Here is a 16,955-nt window from a genome sequence, read left to right on the forward strand (position 1 = left end):
TCTTTGGGAACAGGTGGTAGTCACTGGGTGCGAAGTCTGGACTGGTGGCTGATGATGTTTAGGGATGGGTACCGGTGTCCGGTGCCATGATGGCACCGGTTCTGACATAAACGGTAGTAACCAGACCGAAAAGCAGCGCACATTTCGGTGCTTTATTTCGGTGCTTTTTTTTCCTGAGCTGTGATACACTTCTAGCCAATCATTTTACGTTTCCGAGGATAGTAGGCGGGCCCAGGTACGTACGTTCTTTTAGAGCAAACTCAGCAGCAACAAGTGCTTTAAGCTGATACTGTGATACTGTCAAAGGAGGTAACACCTCAAATCCGATGAAACACCTGGCGACGCATAGCGTTTTTTTTTAAAGCCCAGAAATGCGCCGTATTTGATAGCTTGCTGCGAGACCTCACACCGAGCACATCTACTGCGGGTGGGTTGCCTGTTATGCAACATCCCCCAAAAACACGAAGAGGAGAGTCCTGGCCCCTAGCCCTGCCAGTGTAGCAGAAATGATGAGGATGATGATGCAGCAGCAGCCGCTCTTCTCTGCGTGAGTAGCTAAATGTTGTTCGTGTGCAATTTAAGTTGAGTAGGCTAACCACGTTATTACATTAATGCATGTAAGGTGAACTAGCAAACATCATCATAGCTACATGCGGCTGTCCTCTTGTTTGATGGCAGATACTCCCTTCACCCTGGCCAAAAAGGCTAAAATGACCAAAGAAAAAGTGGAAAACAGTTAAACATGAGAGGTTTTTGGACAAAGTTTGTGTTTTTTCCATTGTTTAAGCACTGCTTCCAGCCAAGAGTGATACCATATATGCCCCATAGCTGCAGAAAAGGCTAACATTGTTATCTTTTCACAAAAAACAGCTGAGCATGAGAGGTTTTTGGACAAAGTTTGTGTTCTCCATTCTTTAAGCACCGTTTGAGCACCGGCACCGTTTCAAAAGTACCGATTTGGCACCGGTATCGGATAAAACCTAAACGATACCCATCCCTAATGATGTTCCAACCAAAGTTTTGCAGGAGAGCGACAGGTGGACGGGTGACGTGTGGACACGTGGTATAACTGCAAATGAACGGTTCATATGCAGCTCCAGTTAAATAAAGACAATAAATGTAATATTCTTAACATTGTCTCTAAATGTTACAAACCTGAAAGTGCTCAAATTAGTTAAACTCAATTGTATTTATACAGCACCAAATCACAATTACCCCAAGGTGCTTTATATTTTAAGGTCGACCCTACAATAATGCATCCAGAGAAAACCCAACAATCATATGACCCCCTGTGAGCAGCACTTTGGTGACAGTGGGAAGGAAAAACTCCCTTTTAACAGGAAGAAACCTCCAGCAGAACCAGGCTCAGGGAGGGGCGGGGCCATCTGCTGTGATTGGTTGAGGTTGCTGCTCTAGTCTGCATGCCAAATATCCTTGGGCCAGATACAAACCCCAAGTGCTCTGGGAGATTGCTTTCAGCTGGAATATTAATTTATAACCTAAAAAATAGTAATAATTAGTTCCTGGTTTGATTTCCACCTAGCCAGACCTATTCAGCATCTTATTCCGGGACTGGCCGGCATCTCTGACTGACACCTTTATCACGCTGTTTCACAAAGTATTCACTTCTTAAACAATTTATAGAGTTCTACAATAATTTTTAATAAACATGGACAAATGAAGAACAGACTGTCTAACATAAAGACATGCTATCACAGGCTTTAGTGATAGCGTGGATGATTCCAACAAAATGATTTAACTGTTGGAATATTTTCCACTGCCATTTCCTGAATTCAGCTTTGACATTGAAACCCCGGATTTATAAAATGTGGGCGACTGTCAGGAGGGTCTTACACATATCCAAAGTAGTACTGATAGGACCCAGCCAACTTGAGGTCCAGAGAGCAGAACTTATCAGAGTCTTCTTCCTTTCCTGTTGGGTAGGTCCATGGCAAAACACGGAAGTTGTTTCGGTCAAACAGCTGTCCTTCAAGTGGATAGTTGGTGTGCACCATAACCTTCTTTCCCTGAAGGCTTGGACCGAGACGGAACTGCAGCTCAAACCCTGGGCAGACAGAAAAGTACGACACAAACTGAACAAACTGTGTTGGGAATTTGAATTGTAAGGAAAATTCCACTTTGTCTTCACCCTGTTAAAATGTCACAACTGTTTGTGTCTCAACAAGTCTGAAAAGATTCCCCTCTTGCAGTAATCATTACTGCTACCCACTCACAAGACAATCCCACATCCCTGACACACACACGCACACAGTCATTAGCAGAAAACTGTAGGTCTTGTTGGTCCTCCAGAGTTAGGACAGAGTTTAATTGTCTGTCTATAAATAGTCCCATATGACAGGCAGCCAACAAAATCCTTATCAGATGCAGAGCCCTCTAAATGCCAAGTGGCACATCTCTTCAACCCTTTCAGCCAAGCCGACACGCACACAAACATTTCACGCATGCACAAACGTGCATACACGGTGCATCCCAACAGAAAGGCCACACTGTTTTCTGCACAGCACTCAGCCAGCAGCTGTGCTGACTGCAGAGATGCTCAGAGCAAACTACAGAGATCATTTTAGCAAAGTTACACAATGATTTAAATCATTCTGCTGACCACCAATTGACACATTATTGCTGATGTGAATTACAAGTTTACCTGACCTGTGTTTCCCCTCAGACAGCAGTTTCAATGCTCTGACCCCGGGAATACATTTGACTGATTCTCTAGTTTCACACTTCAGAGAACAGAGTCACCAATAACCAGAGTTTGTTCCTGGTGTTTGTGTTGTCAAATGAGGAAAATCAATTTTAACAGTGGACAGGCTGACTGTAGGGCTACAATACCTCCTCAGTTACCTAGCTTGTTTCCCGACTGCGCGGGATGATTTGCTAGGGAACAGCTTATGGTGGCTTATCTACCATTGCCCTCACCTAGCTAGCTGCAGGATTTTTGAGGGCGAGAAGCCAGGTCTCCAATTCACTGAGCTTGGCCTCCAAAGCTGGAAACGCATCTTTAACACTAAATGAGGCTGAGGAATAACTACACATTTGATACACCGAGTCAGAAAGTGATGAAAGGTCACATGACAAAGCCACACCCAACTGATTTCAGCTAAGAATTAAGCTAAAAGCTATGCTGCACTAACAAATCCAAAAGACAACATGAGAAATAAGATGAATATAATTTTCAGGAAGTGTATTTCTGAGAAAGCATGTGAAGGCTGCACTATGAAATAAGACGTAGGAATGAGTGGACACGGGAACAAAATGAAATGGCTTTGGTTTATATTTTCTACATGACTTTGTATACATTCAGAAAAGCCCTTCCTAACTTGTGATTTTTTTATTTTTTTTTTAATGAAACTGAGTGTTGAAGCTGAACCTTGGTACCTTCCACATAAAACAATGGTTCCCTCAATTGCTTTCCTCAGAGTGAGGACTATAGCTCATCAGTATAACACTGGTTCCTTATGCAAACAGAAAAAGATTGGATCAGTGCATCCCTACACTTAATATATAACCACCTGCAACTGCATCTGCTTACAGTAATGCAATCACCACCATTCTTCCAATGCAGACGTCTGTGCCATTTTCTCACCGTCATAACTCTGACAGGCCACACATGACTGTTTCAGTCTTATCCCCTTATTATGTTTCATTTAAACTGTTTAACCTACATTTATTTGAGCCATGTCCAACATGAACAAATATAAATGCAACTAACAAACAAACAAAACACAGATTTTTGCATTTGTAGGGATTGTTGCAGAATTTTTAAAGGTTTATGCTTCGTCTTGCATTGAAACCAAGGAACAGTGTCTACACTGTGTGTGTGGATAGGTCTTCAGCAGTGATTTACCGACTATTTGGCTTAATATTAATACAAATATATATGTGGATTGAACATTTCTGACCTTTTCAACCGAAACAACAGCAAGACACGCACATTCAAATTTTCAATGTATAAGATTAGTAGCATATAAAAACATTATCAACCAACTTAGCAGCTTAGTAGATGGAGCCACTGCAGCATAATCCCACTGCATAATATTAAACATTAAATGCAGGATTTTATAAAGTAACTGCTATTGAACAGTGCAGTACATTCAGTAATACAGTCAGGTTCTTACCTTGCTCGAGTCTGAACAGAGTTCTCTCTAAATTCTGCTTGTCGTTGAGCATGAGGACTCTAATCTGCTTCAGGTGTTGAGGCAACATACTGGGAGAATCGGTTCAGATTTAGACTGATCCCTGCCCTCCTGTCAGGACAAAAACAGGCAGGTTACTACGTGACCTACCGTGAAACACACTTTCTAACTAAACACAGTGAGAGCCATCTGTCCAATCAGCACCAGCGGGAATCTTAATATTGGAAGTGTATGTGCCATATCAGCATCGCAGTCCAACTGGCCTCAGGTAGCACCAAGTGTAATGGAAAAACCCAAGTTCAAAACTTTGGTTTAATAACTACAAAGTTCTTAAACACTGTATTGACAGAGAGGTGCAGGGTCTTAAAGGCTTGTCTTTGTGCCTGCCGTCCTTAAACTGGCTGATGTTGATGATTAAAAAAAAAAAATCAGTTTGTTTTTTCCTCCAGGAAAGATGATTTTATAAAAAGTGTCAACTCAATAAATAAACACTTTTTCCAGCTATTCATTGGAAATGCGTCACAGATATACAGCACTCACTGGTATCTTTAAATGGCATCTCATTTTCCAGTATGCCACTATCAGACTGAAGGGTGAGTTTCTTCATCCCTACTGTGAACCTCTAAAGGTTAAATACAATCAGTGCTTTCAGAGTGTAGTTCCTCACTGCCACTGTGGTCATATTCACATTCAATTTTGTTATTTACCAATAAATTTCAACAGGTATCAAAATCTTTTCCAACAAACAGCAGATAATGTTTCAGTAACTGAAAAGCATGACTGCTAACATATACTACTTTACATTTACTGTGAGTTTGGTTTCAGCACTTTCTAATCTTTGTTACACGCCATGTTACAAAAGCAGGATCACAGGGATTCCCGGATGGCAAACAGAGAGAAAACCAAGATATCAGCAACAAGTCCTTCAAGTCCCGGGAACGGTGAAGCCTGGGTTCCATGGATCCCACATGTTTAGGGCTGGGTATCGTCACTGATTCCTAGAATCGATTCGAATCGAGGAAATTTTGCCTCAGAAAGTCAGAAATAATATAATTCAGATCAGTACATTTACATATTTTTCTATCTATAAAAAGGAAGCTGACACTTTCCAGACTTTATCAAAGGTGTGAGCATCACAGCGAGGCCTTTGTGTCAAAGTCGCTGAAGATAAAACACAGAAACACATGATTTTCCTGGCCTGGGATTTTATAAAAATATTCTGCAGTACATCAAAAATGAAAGAAAACCATTAATCAGCATATGAACATCACCTCCGAAGTTACAGCGGTTTTATTAGAGACACGGCTAAGCGTTTTGCATTTTGTATAATTTTAAAAAGTTTACATTTGTTCAGAAGCCTGTTGAACAGCAGAAATTAGGTTTTCTTTTCAGAAGTAAGTAAAAACAACATCGGCCGACAGCCTGTAAACAACGGTAGACTTGTGCGTAACAAGCAAGCGAATAATGCAGGAGAGAGAGAGAGCGCAACAGTAAAAGTCAGAGTGAATTCATGACGATGTTTATGTGAAGCGTAGTTTGGATCTTCTTTTGCTGCTGGTTCAGTCAATATTGTTTGGAGAGAGATCAAACTAACAGCTTTAGAATCGGCGCAAAAAGGGCGTAAATGCCGACGCATCAGAATCAGCGAGCTGTCGGCTTTCACCCCCGACCGTGTCCGTGCCGTCGGTGAGAAAGACAACATCTCACCGATTCTGCTCCGCGCTGTGTGTTTACGTCTTTGTGCAGAAGCCGTGTTCCTGCTCTCATTCACTGTCTTAGCTGTTTGGTGGTTGTTGAAATTTTGTGACGTTTCACCTGAGATTTTGGAATTTTGGGCAAAATACATTTATATTAAAAAAAAAAATCGATTCAGGATTTTAATGAATCGATAGCACGTTATCCAAGCCAGAATCGATTTTAATCGATGAATCGATTATTAAAACCCACCCCTGCACATGTTTTTAAGAGTTGCTTGATCAGGAACAGATTTGGGGAGTTAGGAAGCAAAGTAAACAACTCCCTCCTGTCTCCTGCACATACACAAATCCACTGTTCTGTCTGTACTACTACACACTCAGTAATTAGTCTTGCAGTTAGTGGATGGCACTGCAATAATCATGGTGATTCGGGTTTCCCTGGCAACTGGCATGATGACAACAAAGGGTGATGTGGTTAAAAGGGAAAAACAAACACTTCAGGTAGTGAGTTTATTAAGACATGCTTTAAGCAATCCATTCTTACACAAAGTGAGGAAGTTCAGGCCTCATTTCACATAACATACAGCAAGTAACTACAGTTAGTTTAAAGTGACAACGACTCATGAATTTGGACATCAACTATCCTCTGTGAACTGTGAACCTTGTTTTTTTACACCATAAAAAATATATTTTTAAAAGAATATTTCACAGCACGTCCTACCAATCAGATCTACAGGATAACATACATGTTTAACTGAGTGCAAAATGAAGCCCATTAAACACCCGACAGAGACACTACAGTACGCGGATATAGTGAGTCTTAATATTCCTGCTAGGTTTGAATTCAGGGATTACTGCGATGTAACTGCAAACCTCGCTCTGCACTGACAGGAGCAGGTTAACGCGTCTGAAGTCACTGAACCCCACTGACCTCTCTTCCGAGTCTGCGCAGTGCTTCGAGGTGGCCAGGATAAGGTCAGGAATTCTGCCGTTAATGTCACAGCATCTATTTTTAAAAGCGTCCAGCTCATTCGGTACATTGGGTCCACGCCATTACAAACTCAGAGACATGGACATTTACATCAAGTTAATAAGCATTTGCAACGGAAAAACACGAGTCTGCACAGCTAACGTCCTTCATGTGGCTGCGCTCAGTTTAAAGGCGAGCTCGTTTCTTGTTGCCTCGCTTTGCTGCACAGCACCAGTGTTTAACTATTTCACAGTTCGGCACAGCGTGTCTGAAGAAACACGGTCAACAAAACAGCGGAATCATTGTGTTTCACACGGTGTGACAGCCTGCACACACACACACCGTCAGCCAGTAGCACAGCGCGCTGTAGTGGGCGCTGCTGTCAAGCGACAATTTCACTGCGGAAAATAACACAGTAGAGCGATTTGGCCCCAATACTTCAATAATAATCCGCATTTACAAGCTAACGAGGTCAGCGGGGACAGAAGAATGAAAATGCTGTTTACCAGCAAACAGCTGACACTCCGTTTAACCACAGCAGGCTCCAAAAGTGAACAGACAACTGCAACGTGAAAAGGGTCACGTTACAAATAACATCACAGCCGTTAGTTAAGCAAACGCCGCTGAGCTAACGTAGCTAGCAACTTGTCTTCCAAGCTAGCATCGTCATCGTCTAACAACACGAGCAAAGGCAAAACGCCGTTCACCTGTCCGTTGTGTGTCCGGGGTCCGTCACAGCAACAGAACAGTTTGTGGTATTTTCCCGGATAGACAGCAGCTGTAGGGAAGGGGCGTGGCTACAGACCGTACAGTTTAGTGCTTTCACCGTAATGATGCGAAAAAACGAGCAATAAACGTGTAAAGCGAATTTTCCGTTTTGAAAGCCCTATTTAACAAAAACAGCACACAAAGATTTGAGCTAAAGTAGAAGTCTGGGTTTGTCTTTATATGTAGCACTGTGCAAAAGCTTTATGTTTTGTTTCCCACAGCCAGCGTCCGCAGCACAACACCGCCTAAACTTGTTAGTTTGAAGTGTTGTGGTGAAGTTTACAGTGTTGGGCTGGTACAAGGCAGGCTGCGGTGTTAATGGCCAGTATTAGGTATTATAATACAAGACTGGTATTTATGCTGATCTGTCTGTTTTTATCCTGTTGGATTTACCTAATCCACAAAGAGCAGTAAACACAGCGGGTTAGTCTGTATGCAAAGAAGAAAAATATAGAGGAGTTCACATTATACATATTTATATGTTTTATTTTTATTTATTTGCTGCACACCAGCTGTTAGGTTTTCCCCACCCACTAATTCCCAGGTTAACCCCTGGGCACAATGTATCTGCTCCTGTTAACACTGGTGTCTGAGACTGCTGCTGACACTTTTAAGAGATGCTGATAATAAAAGCTTTATTTTGTGGCATGTCTACTTTATTGGGCAGAAGCAGTAGTAGACAGAAGACACAGCAGAGACCTGTGGGACATGACCTGCAGGAAAGAGCCGATACTGGACTCGATCCATGGCCACTGCAAAAACAATATGTGGTACATGTTCTACCAGCTGTTGGTATTGTTATTTGGAACATTTGCAATGAAAAGAGTGAAAGAGTTTATGCTTCTTTAACTTAGGAGCATGTATGTCCCTCTGTCTTCTTTCATCTCTTGTCTCACCTTCACTTCTCACTGGGTTTGCCAGTAGTTAACATTTATTTTGTCATATCTACCCTTCGGATCAGGTACTAGTCTTGTCAAGGATAAATAGATGTAAGTGATTGAATTGAGTTCAGTGTATGATAATGTAATAACAGATCTTTAGGTTTATCTGCTTTTGTAAGCACTGTGTAGCCATTTCATGCTCAGTTTATGCATCTAATGAGATTTACACAGTGCCAGTGTTGTCCATTATAGTCCCTTTATCCAACTGTCTTGGGCCTTTTCGGTCACCTACTATATTAAAGATATATTAGTCTTTAATGGAGACTTAATGGAGCAGCTTTGTCCACTTACTACAGATCCACAGGTTGTGCTGGGGGCATTGCAACTGTTCATGAGAATCACCTCCGTCCTGTCTTTTTTCTGCTTCAATTTCTAACAAACATTTACAGTGGTGTGAAAAAGTGTTTGCCCCCTTCCTGATTTCATATTTCGTTTGTATGTTTGTCACACTTCAATGTTTCAGATCATCAAAAATTTGAATATTAGACAAAGATAACAGAAGTCAACACAAAATGCAGCTTCTAAATGAAGGTTTTTATTATTAAGGGGGGAAAAAATCCAAACTTACATGACCCTGTGTGAAAAAGTGAAACCAGTTCATCAGAAATTCTGCTCCCAAATGAACAAAATGAACATAAGAAATACACAGTACATATAGTTATAATTATAGAAGTTATAGTATATTATACTGTATATAAATGTACCTGTCCACTTGTTAGTTACATACTCACGTGGAGGCAGGGACCTCGCAGAGGAAGCATTACTCCCAACCTATCATAAGATTGTGTTGTACATTGTTATATGTAGTTTTTTTTTTTATTAATAAAAACATCAAGAAGTCACAAACAACAGTAGAACACACCATGGTACATGATTAAACAAGGAAGGCTTATTCATCAAAATTATTTATTATTAAAATAGTCACAACATCATATTTTCACCCCAAAAAACACATGTTCAAAACACCAGCCAGATACCAGACAAGCTGTTACATGATATCAAACAGAAGCTGTCAACTCAGCTCTGTGGGCAATCATAATGAAGCAGTTCATTAGAAGTTGTAGATTCAAGCTGCTCTTCATACCTTTGGCCACCAGATGTCACCAAAGAGGCTTGTGTTGAAAAGCTTGGCGTAATGAACCACTTTTCTCTACAAACGTCAGTGTTTCAGCCTCATTTGGCCATCACTGCGGTAAACTAAAAACCTTTATTGCACTGTAGCAAATATACTAAAGAAAAAAACCAAAAACAGGAAACAGTAACAGAAATCTGGAAACTAGCAACTATGGATATAACACACACACAGAACAATAAGGAGAACCAAGACCAAGAATAACAACAAATCAAAGACTATAACTTCAACTAGAATCATACTGGGTCACAGACCCAGTAGACCCAGTAGTCGTAGTCGCTCAGCAGGATCGTTGATATGATGGAAGCACACAGGTGGTATCAGATCAGACGCTATCTGTAATTGGATGCATCGAATTTTCCGTTATAACTTATGACATGTTTATTTATAAGGTTAGCCATTATGCTAGGAACATTAAAAGCTTCCTTCACAAACAGTCTTGGTTTTTTTTCCTCATCAGCATCATGTGTCTAGATTGCTGTTCGTGGTTTCAGTGTTGTTTCTTGCAGTTTTGATGAACATTTGAAAATTAATATTAACACAGATATTTTGTGCATTCTTTTCTAGGAGGGTTGTAGTGACCTGTGTATTAAAAAAGGAAAAATTCTATACATTCAGGACTTATATGTGGTCTAAATGAAACTTTGTTTGAGGGATGTGACAAATATGAAAGATTTGTTTAACTGAGATGGAAATACCACAACATACAATAATACAATTATAATAACAATAGCAGCATGTATTTTTAACCAGCATATTATAGCATAATGCTAAAGTATTTTACTTATTTTACTGTAGTTTTTTCATTTTGCTCTCTCTCTATCTGTTTGAGTGTTGGTGTTGTGTTTCAGGGACAGGTGCTCCTCTGGTTTCCCACCCTTGAATTCAGCATAACTACAAACACATCTGTTGGTAATGACCTGATTCCTACTGTCTTCATACCTGCCTCTTGCTTTATTTTTGCTCTGCTCTTATCTTACTTTCTTTTCTCACCTGTGCAGAAAACCTCAGAAGCAGAATCTGACTGAGCTGTAGGAGAGAGATTCCCGAGAGGAGATCATACTGTGCATGTGTCTGTGGGAGCCCGGGCCTTGCTAACTCAAACTTCCTAAATGCACCTTTAACTATTGCACATAAACGTGATGAACTTTTCTTCCACACTAAGCCCATACTGGTTATGACAGAACAATTAGGTCAGAAAATGACCTCTGCAGAGTGCTCGCTGTGTAAGTCTGTGAAGGTTCTCAGTCATCCAGGTCATCGTAGTCAAAGGTGAAACGTCTTCAAGTAACTTAAAGAAGTCCAGACGCTTTTCTTTGCAAGGTCCTTTGGCTCGCTCTGTAAGAACACCAGCTAAAATTCAGGGAATTTAAAATAGAAAGTAGCTCGTCCACAGAAGGACTGGTAGCTCCCCTTACGATGAGGGTTCAGATCACGCGAACAGGTGTGAAATGTGTGTTTAGTTAGTTTGTTTGTTTGCTTGTTTTAATCAATTTTAAATCATGCTTTTTATTTGTTTTTGTTTCTAATGTCTCTGTAAAGCACTTTGAATCACCTTGTTGTTGAATTGTGCTATACAAATAAATTTGCCTTGCCTTGCCTTGCCTTGCCTAAAATATGCGCCGTCACAGCTGTAGACAATAGGATGTAATTGGAGGTATGTTAATATCGTCAGCTGCAGTCAGTACCCAGCCTCAGCTTTTGTTTGCGACCACCTGAACATCTAGGGAGAGCTCGTCCCACTCCAGAAGTACTCAGTGGTGAGTTGGATGAAGGTGGAGGATTCTCAGTGTTTTTGGTGTTTAGACAACAGAATCAAACCTATGCTCCATATAGTGCAAAGACTGCCTTCCTGGTGGTGTTGTTGCGTGGACATGCTTTGAGGTGGGTAGCTTCACTACCAGGTCCTTTCTCTGTCCACGTGCTCACCTGACTTCGATCCCGAGTAAAATTCCCGGATGGCAGCCTGGCTGCTAAATTAAACATCCCATTGGAGGATTTACGTGGACCCTTACAGGTTTCAGCACCTTCTTGGTATCGCTCACAGAACACAGTCTCTCTCTCTCTCTTTGTCTGTTAATCACTCATATCAGATGCAGTTATACATTTTTGAAGCCCCTAATTCACCTGTTATAACCGGCAAAGACGGGGCAGATGTGCATCTGTCTGTTTTACTGGATTACACATAGTTGCAGTCCAAAGTCACAACTGTCCTTGCTAATGTATCAAATGATTTTACAACTTGGTGACATTCAGTTTCCAACATGGCCACGGTGGTTAGCAAGATGAAACTCATCAGTGTCAGGCCAAATCACTGAGGCTTGTTTACTTGCTAATGCTAGCTGTGCTTCCATACAAAGTGCAGATTGTTACTGATCTTAGATCAGTGAAAGCTGAGCACCAGCAGCTTGCCTCCCAGCAGTTTAGAATAAAAGACCAGTGCTTTATCCACAAGTTTATGTGCAAGCCACCAGAACAAAGCTAATGGGCTCTCAGCTTACTCAGGTGTAGTCTTTGTTGATGGGAGAAGGACACATCTGTATGACAGAGAGAGCTTCAGTTACCTATGGGATTGAAATAAGCATAGCTTTCAGTGACAGTAGACGACTGTGGCTAAAGGCTGGTTGCATATATTAACTGACAGACAAGAAGGTTCATGAAAGCACTGCTTCGGATGAAAGGAGATGGCTTTGGCCATGTCCACAGTTACGTTTTCGTTTGAAAACGCATCTTTTTCTCTCCGTTTTGGCCTCCCATCCACACTGAGACGGCATTTTCAGTCAAGGAAAACGCAGCGTTTTGAAAACGCTCTCCAAAGCGGATACATTTGAAAATGCTGTTTTCACATCACAGTGTGGACAGTGAACCCAGAGCCTTTTTGAAAACAATGACACATGTCATGTGACCAATTAAACTAAGATAGCAGAGGGCATTATACAGCAGTTGTTTTGTTTGCTCTCAATTTTGACAACCCTATTAAAGATTAATATCAGTTTGTACATGCTCCAGATATGTCATGGTTCTCAATATCTGGAGAGGTTGAGGTGTGTTTTTTGTCTTCGCCTCTCCCACCAGGGCGGAACTGGACCTTGATTCCCCGCCTCTGAACCTGTCCTGAACACACACCACACATTTACACTGATGCTGGCAGACTACTTAAGATGGCATGAGAGCCTGCTTTTTCACCGGATTGTCACACTACCCAACTGTCCGTGACAGAACGACTCACCCATAATGAACCCAGCTGACAGAGCACAGAGGAAAATGTTCTGGACTTGTAGCTGGTGATGTCAAAACAAAGCTTTATGAAGCTCTGAGGCTTTTTGAAACACGGTGTCACAATGGCCACGGGCCGATAGCTAAATTGGACTCAATTGCAGATAACCACAAACAGAGACGGCTCAAACGTTTTGCAGTGTTTATTATTTAGTCATCAAGTGAATTCGTGACAAGGTGTTGCTAACGATGTAGCCGTGGGTCAGTGGGGGTGAACGTTGATTTAACAGGTTGCGACGGGAACGGAGTGGTTGCATCTGGGAAGAGAACAGGGTTAAGAAGGCGGCAGGTTCAGGGTATCCTAGCAGAGGTGGAACTGACTGATAGCGCTTACTGGTGACCGGCGTGAACCTCGCTTTGAGGGAGAGGTGGTGATAGTCCAGGGGAGTAGTGGAAAGGCTGGCAGACCTGAGTTCCGCTGTGTCCAAGGTGGTGAGGCTGGAGGGCAGGCAAGTGAGGGTCCTTGTATTCTTCCTGAATATGAAGATAATCCAAGGAGAGCTGGGGTTGAGGGTGATGACAAAGAAGGTCCAGAAAATGTGAGGTCGTTGAAGAACTGGCGGTGAAGGAGAGTCTGAGGGGGCCTTAAATCCTCAACCTGATTGCCCCGAATCAGTCTCAGGTGTGCAGGACTGCAGCAGGGATGATGGCTCCGCCTAGGGGTGGAGACCAAGGAACTCAGGTGCCTGATAGAACTTTCCAGTCGAGTCTCCAGATCCTGACAGTACCCCTCCCTCAAGGGACGCCTACAGGCAGCCGACCTGGCTGCAGACTCTGTCGTGACCTGTAGAAATCAGAAATCAGAGCGTGGTCAAGAATAAAAGAGCGAGGAACCCATGAGCGCTCCTCAGGACCGTAGCCCTTCCAGTCAACCAGGAACTGGCGACCTCTGCCACGCTGGCGCACATTAATGATCCTCCGGACTGTATGAGCTGGGTGACCATCGATGAGTCGGGCAGGTGGAGGGGTGTTGGAAGGTGGGCACAAAGGACTGGTGTGGACGGGTCGAATCTGCGAAACATGGAAAACTGGATGGATCTGTAGAGATGCCGGAAGGGTGAGTTTGACTGCACTGGGAGAAACAATAGAGTGAATGGTGTACGGTCCTACGAACCGAGGTGCCAGTTTACGGGATGACACTTTGAGAGCAATGTCCTTAGCCGCCAACCATACCTTCTGCCCCGGGGCGTATCTAGGTGCTGGAGTTCGACGGCGGTCCGTGTATTCGCGTTTAGGGGTGGGTTTTAATAATCGATTCATCGATTAAAATCGATTCTGGCTTGGATAACATGATATCGATTCATTAAAATCCTGAATCGATTTTTTAATATAAATGTATTTTGCCCAAAATTCCAGAATCTCAGGTGAAATGTCACAAAATTTTGACAACCACCAAACATTTAAAACAGTGAATGAGAGCAGGAACACGGCTTCTGCACAAAGACGTAAACACACAGCACGGACACGGTCGGGGCTGAAAGCTCTCTCTCTCTCGCCGTGTCTCTAATAAAACCGCTGTAACTTCAGAGGTGATGTTCATATGCTGATTAATGGTTTTCTTTCGTTTTTGATGTACTGCAGAATATTTTTATAAAATCCCAGGCCAGGAAAACCTTCATGTGTTTCTGTGTTTTATCTTCAGCGACTTTGACACAAAGGCCTCTGCTGTGATGCTCACACCTTTGATAAAGTCTGGAAAGTGTCAGCTTCCTTTTATAGATACAAAAATATGTAAATGTACTGATCTGAATTATATTATTTCTGACTTTCTGAGGCAAAATTTCCCAGATTCAAATAGAATTGAATTGAATTGAATCGAATCGAATCAAATCGTGGATCGAATCGATTCAGGACCTTTTGAATCGGAATCGAATCGATTCTAGAAATCAGTGACGATACCCAGCCCTATTCACGATGGCAGGCGGCAGCTTTCTTCAAGGCTTCACGGGTTTGGGTCCACACATTCCGGCAACGCTGGAGATGGTGTTGGACCGAGGGCACAGCCAAATCAGCCTCTTCGGTAGGAAACAGTGGAGGTTGGTAACCTAGGGAAGCTTCGAAAGGGGAAAGACCCGTTGAAGCTGAGACATGAGAATTGTGTACATACTCGACCCATGGTAGGTGTGCAGCCCAGGTAGCCGGGTTATGGTTGGTGACACAGCAAAGGGCAGCCTCCAATTCTTGGTTTAGTCTCTCTGTTTGACCATTTGTTTGCGGGTGGTAACCGGAGCTGAGATTGACTTGAGCACCCATGGCAGAGCAAAAAGATCTCCAGACCTGAGAGGTGAACTGGGGTCCTCTGTCTGATGTGATATATGCAGGGATTCCATGGACGCTGGACGGATCAATCGGTGGCCGCGTTACAGGACGCACTCGATGACGCAGGCTGGGGCATGTTCAGAAACAGCTCCGATGATGATGTCAACGTGTTTACGGAAGCGGTTGTGGGATTCATCGGGAAACTAGCGGATGATACCGTGGAGACAAAGACTATCACAACGTTTCCCAACCAGAAGCCGTGGGTGGATAAAACCATCCGCAACGCTCTGAGATCCCGCACTGCTGCCTACAACATGGGACTCATGACGGGGGACATGGACCCGTACAAAGCCGCGTCATATAACGTGCGGAGGGCGGTGAAAGAGGCGAAGCAGCGCTACGGGAGGAAACTAGAGTCACAACTCCAACAGAGTGACTCTAGGAGCCTGTGGCGGGGACTAAGGACAATAACGGACTATAAAGCACCAACAACCGGTATGACGAATGCGGCCGTGACTGTGGCAGACGAGCTGAACACTTTCTATGCTCGCTTCGAGGCTGCAGCTAAGGACTCCAACAATGCTAGTGCTAGCGGCGCTAACGGCTGCAGACAGGAAGATACTGCCAGCACCGGAAACGTGCTCGTCATCTCCGAGCATGAAGTAAGGAGAGCCTTCAAGAGAGTGAACACCAGAAAAGCAGGAGGACCAGACGGCATCCCAGGTCGTATCCTAAGAGACTGCGCATACCAGCTAGCTCCTGTGTTCACTGAGATATTCAACATCTCTTTATCTCAGTCGGTGATCCCCACATGCTTCAAAGAGTCCATCATTGTTCCTGTCCCGAAGAAACCCCACCCTGCTTCTCTCAATGACTATCGCCCTGTAGCCCTCACCTCAGTAGTGATGAAGTGCTTTGAACGCCTGGTCAGAGACTTCATCATTTCTTCACTACCAGACACACTGGACCCACTACAGTTCGCTTACCGTCCAAATCGTTCCACAGACGATGCCATCTCTCATCTCCTCCACACATCACTCACTCACTTGGACACTAGAAGGGGGAATTATGTTAAAATGCTCTTCATAGACTACAGCTCTGCATTTAACACCATAATTCCCTCCACACTCACCACCAAGCTGGAGCATCTGGGACTCAGCTCATCTATGTGTCAGTGGATCTCCAACTTCCTAACTGGCAGACCACAGGCAGTAAGGATGGGTGGACATGTCTCAGCCTCCACCACTCTCAGCACTGGAGCCCCCCAGGGGTGTGTTCTGAGCCCCCTGCTGTACTCTTTGTACACATATGACTGTGTGGCCACTACCAGCTCCACCACCATCATCAAGTTTGCTGACGACACCGTCGTGGTGGGCCTGATCTCTGATAACAACGAGACGGCCTACCTGAAGGAGATTAGGAATCTGGAGAACTGGTGCCAGAGGAACAACCTCCTTCTAAACGTCAGTAAGACAAAGGAGCTGATAGTGGACTTCAACACTAAGCAGGAGAGGAACTACCAGACCCCCGTCATCAATGAGTGCCAGTGGAGAGAGTGGACAGCTTCAAATACCTCGGAGTTCACATCACGCAGGACCTGTCATGGTCCTGTCACATCAACACCGTGGTGAAAAGGACTTTTGGAAAGATGTTATCAAATATCTGTCTAAAGTGTTTAAGGTAAAAATCCCTTTAAAAGGAAAACTCTCTGTACTTGGAATATATCCAAGGGAATTTAAGCAATCGGGGAAAAAACTG

The 16,955-nt window shown here is 43.2% G+C and overlaps 1 protein-coding gene across 4 annotated transcripts in view; it reads right to left on the reverse strand.

Moving 5' to 3' along the window:
- The window catches only part of agla (amylo-alpha-1, 6-glucosidase, 4-alpha-glucanotransferase a), a 36,497-nt gene extending 28,873 nt beyond the window's left edge, over positions 1–7,624 (reverse strand). The window contains exons 1-3 of one of the 4 annotated variants that reach the window (XM_026150327.1): positions 7,529–7,624; positions 4,137–4,265; positions 1,855–2,065 (exon numbers count right to left, since the gene is read on the reverse strand). In XM_026150327.1, coding sequence (XP_026006112.1) covers positions 1,855–2,065; positions 4,137–4,224 — 299 coding nt within the window. In that variant the 5' untranslated portion in view covers positions 4,225–4,265; positions 7,529–7,624. The other 3 variants (XM_026150328.1, XM_026150325.1, XM_026150326.1) reach the window with 3 other exon arrangements.
- Between the last annotated feature and the right edge of the window lie 9,331 nt (positions 7,625–16,955).

This window comes from Astatotilapia calliptera, chromosome 18 (assembly GCF_900246225.1).
Source record: "Astatotilapia calliptera chromosome 18, fAstCal1.2, whole genome shotgun sequence".
NCBI classification, from domain to species: domain Eukaryota; kingdom Metazoa; phylum Chordata; class Actinopteri; order Cichliformes; family Cichlidae; genus Astatotilapia; species Astatotilapia calliptera.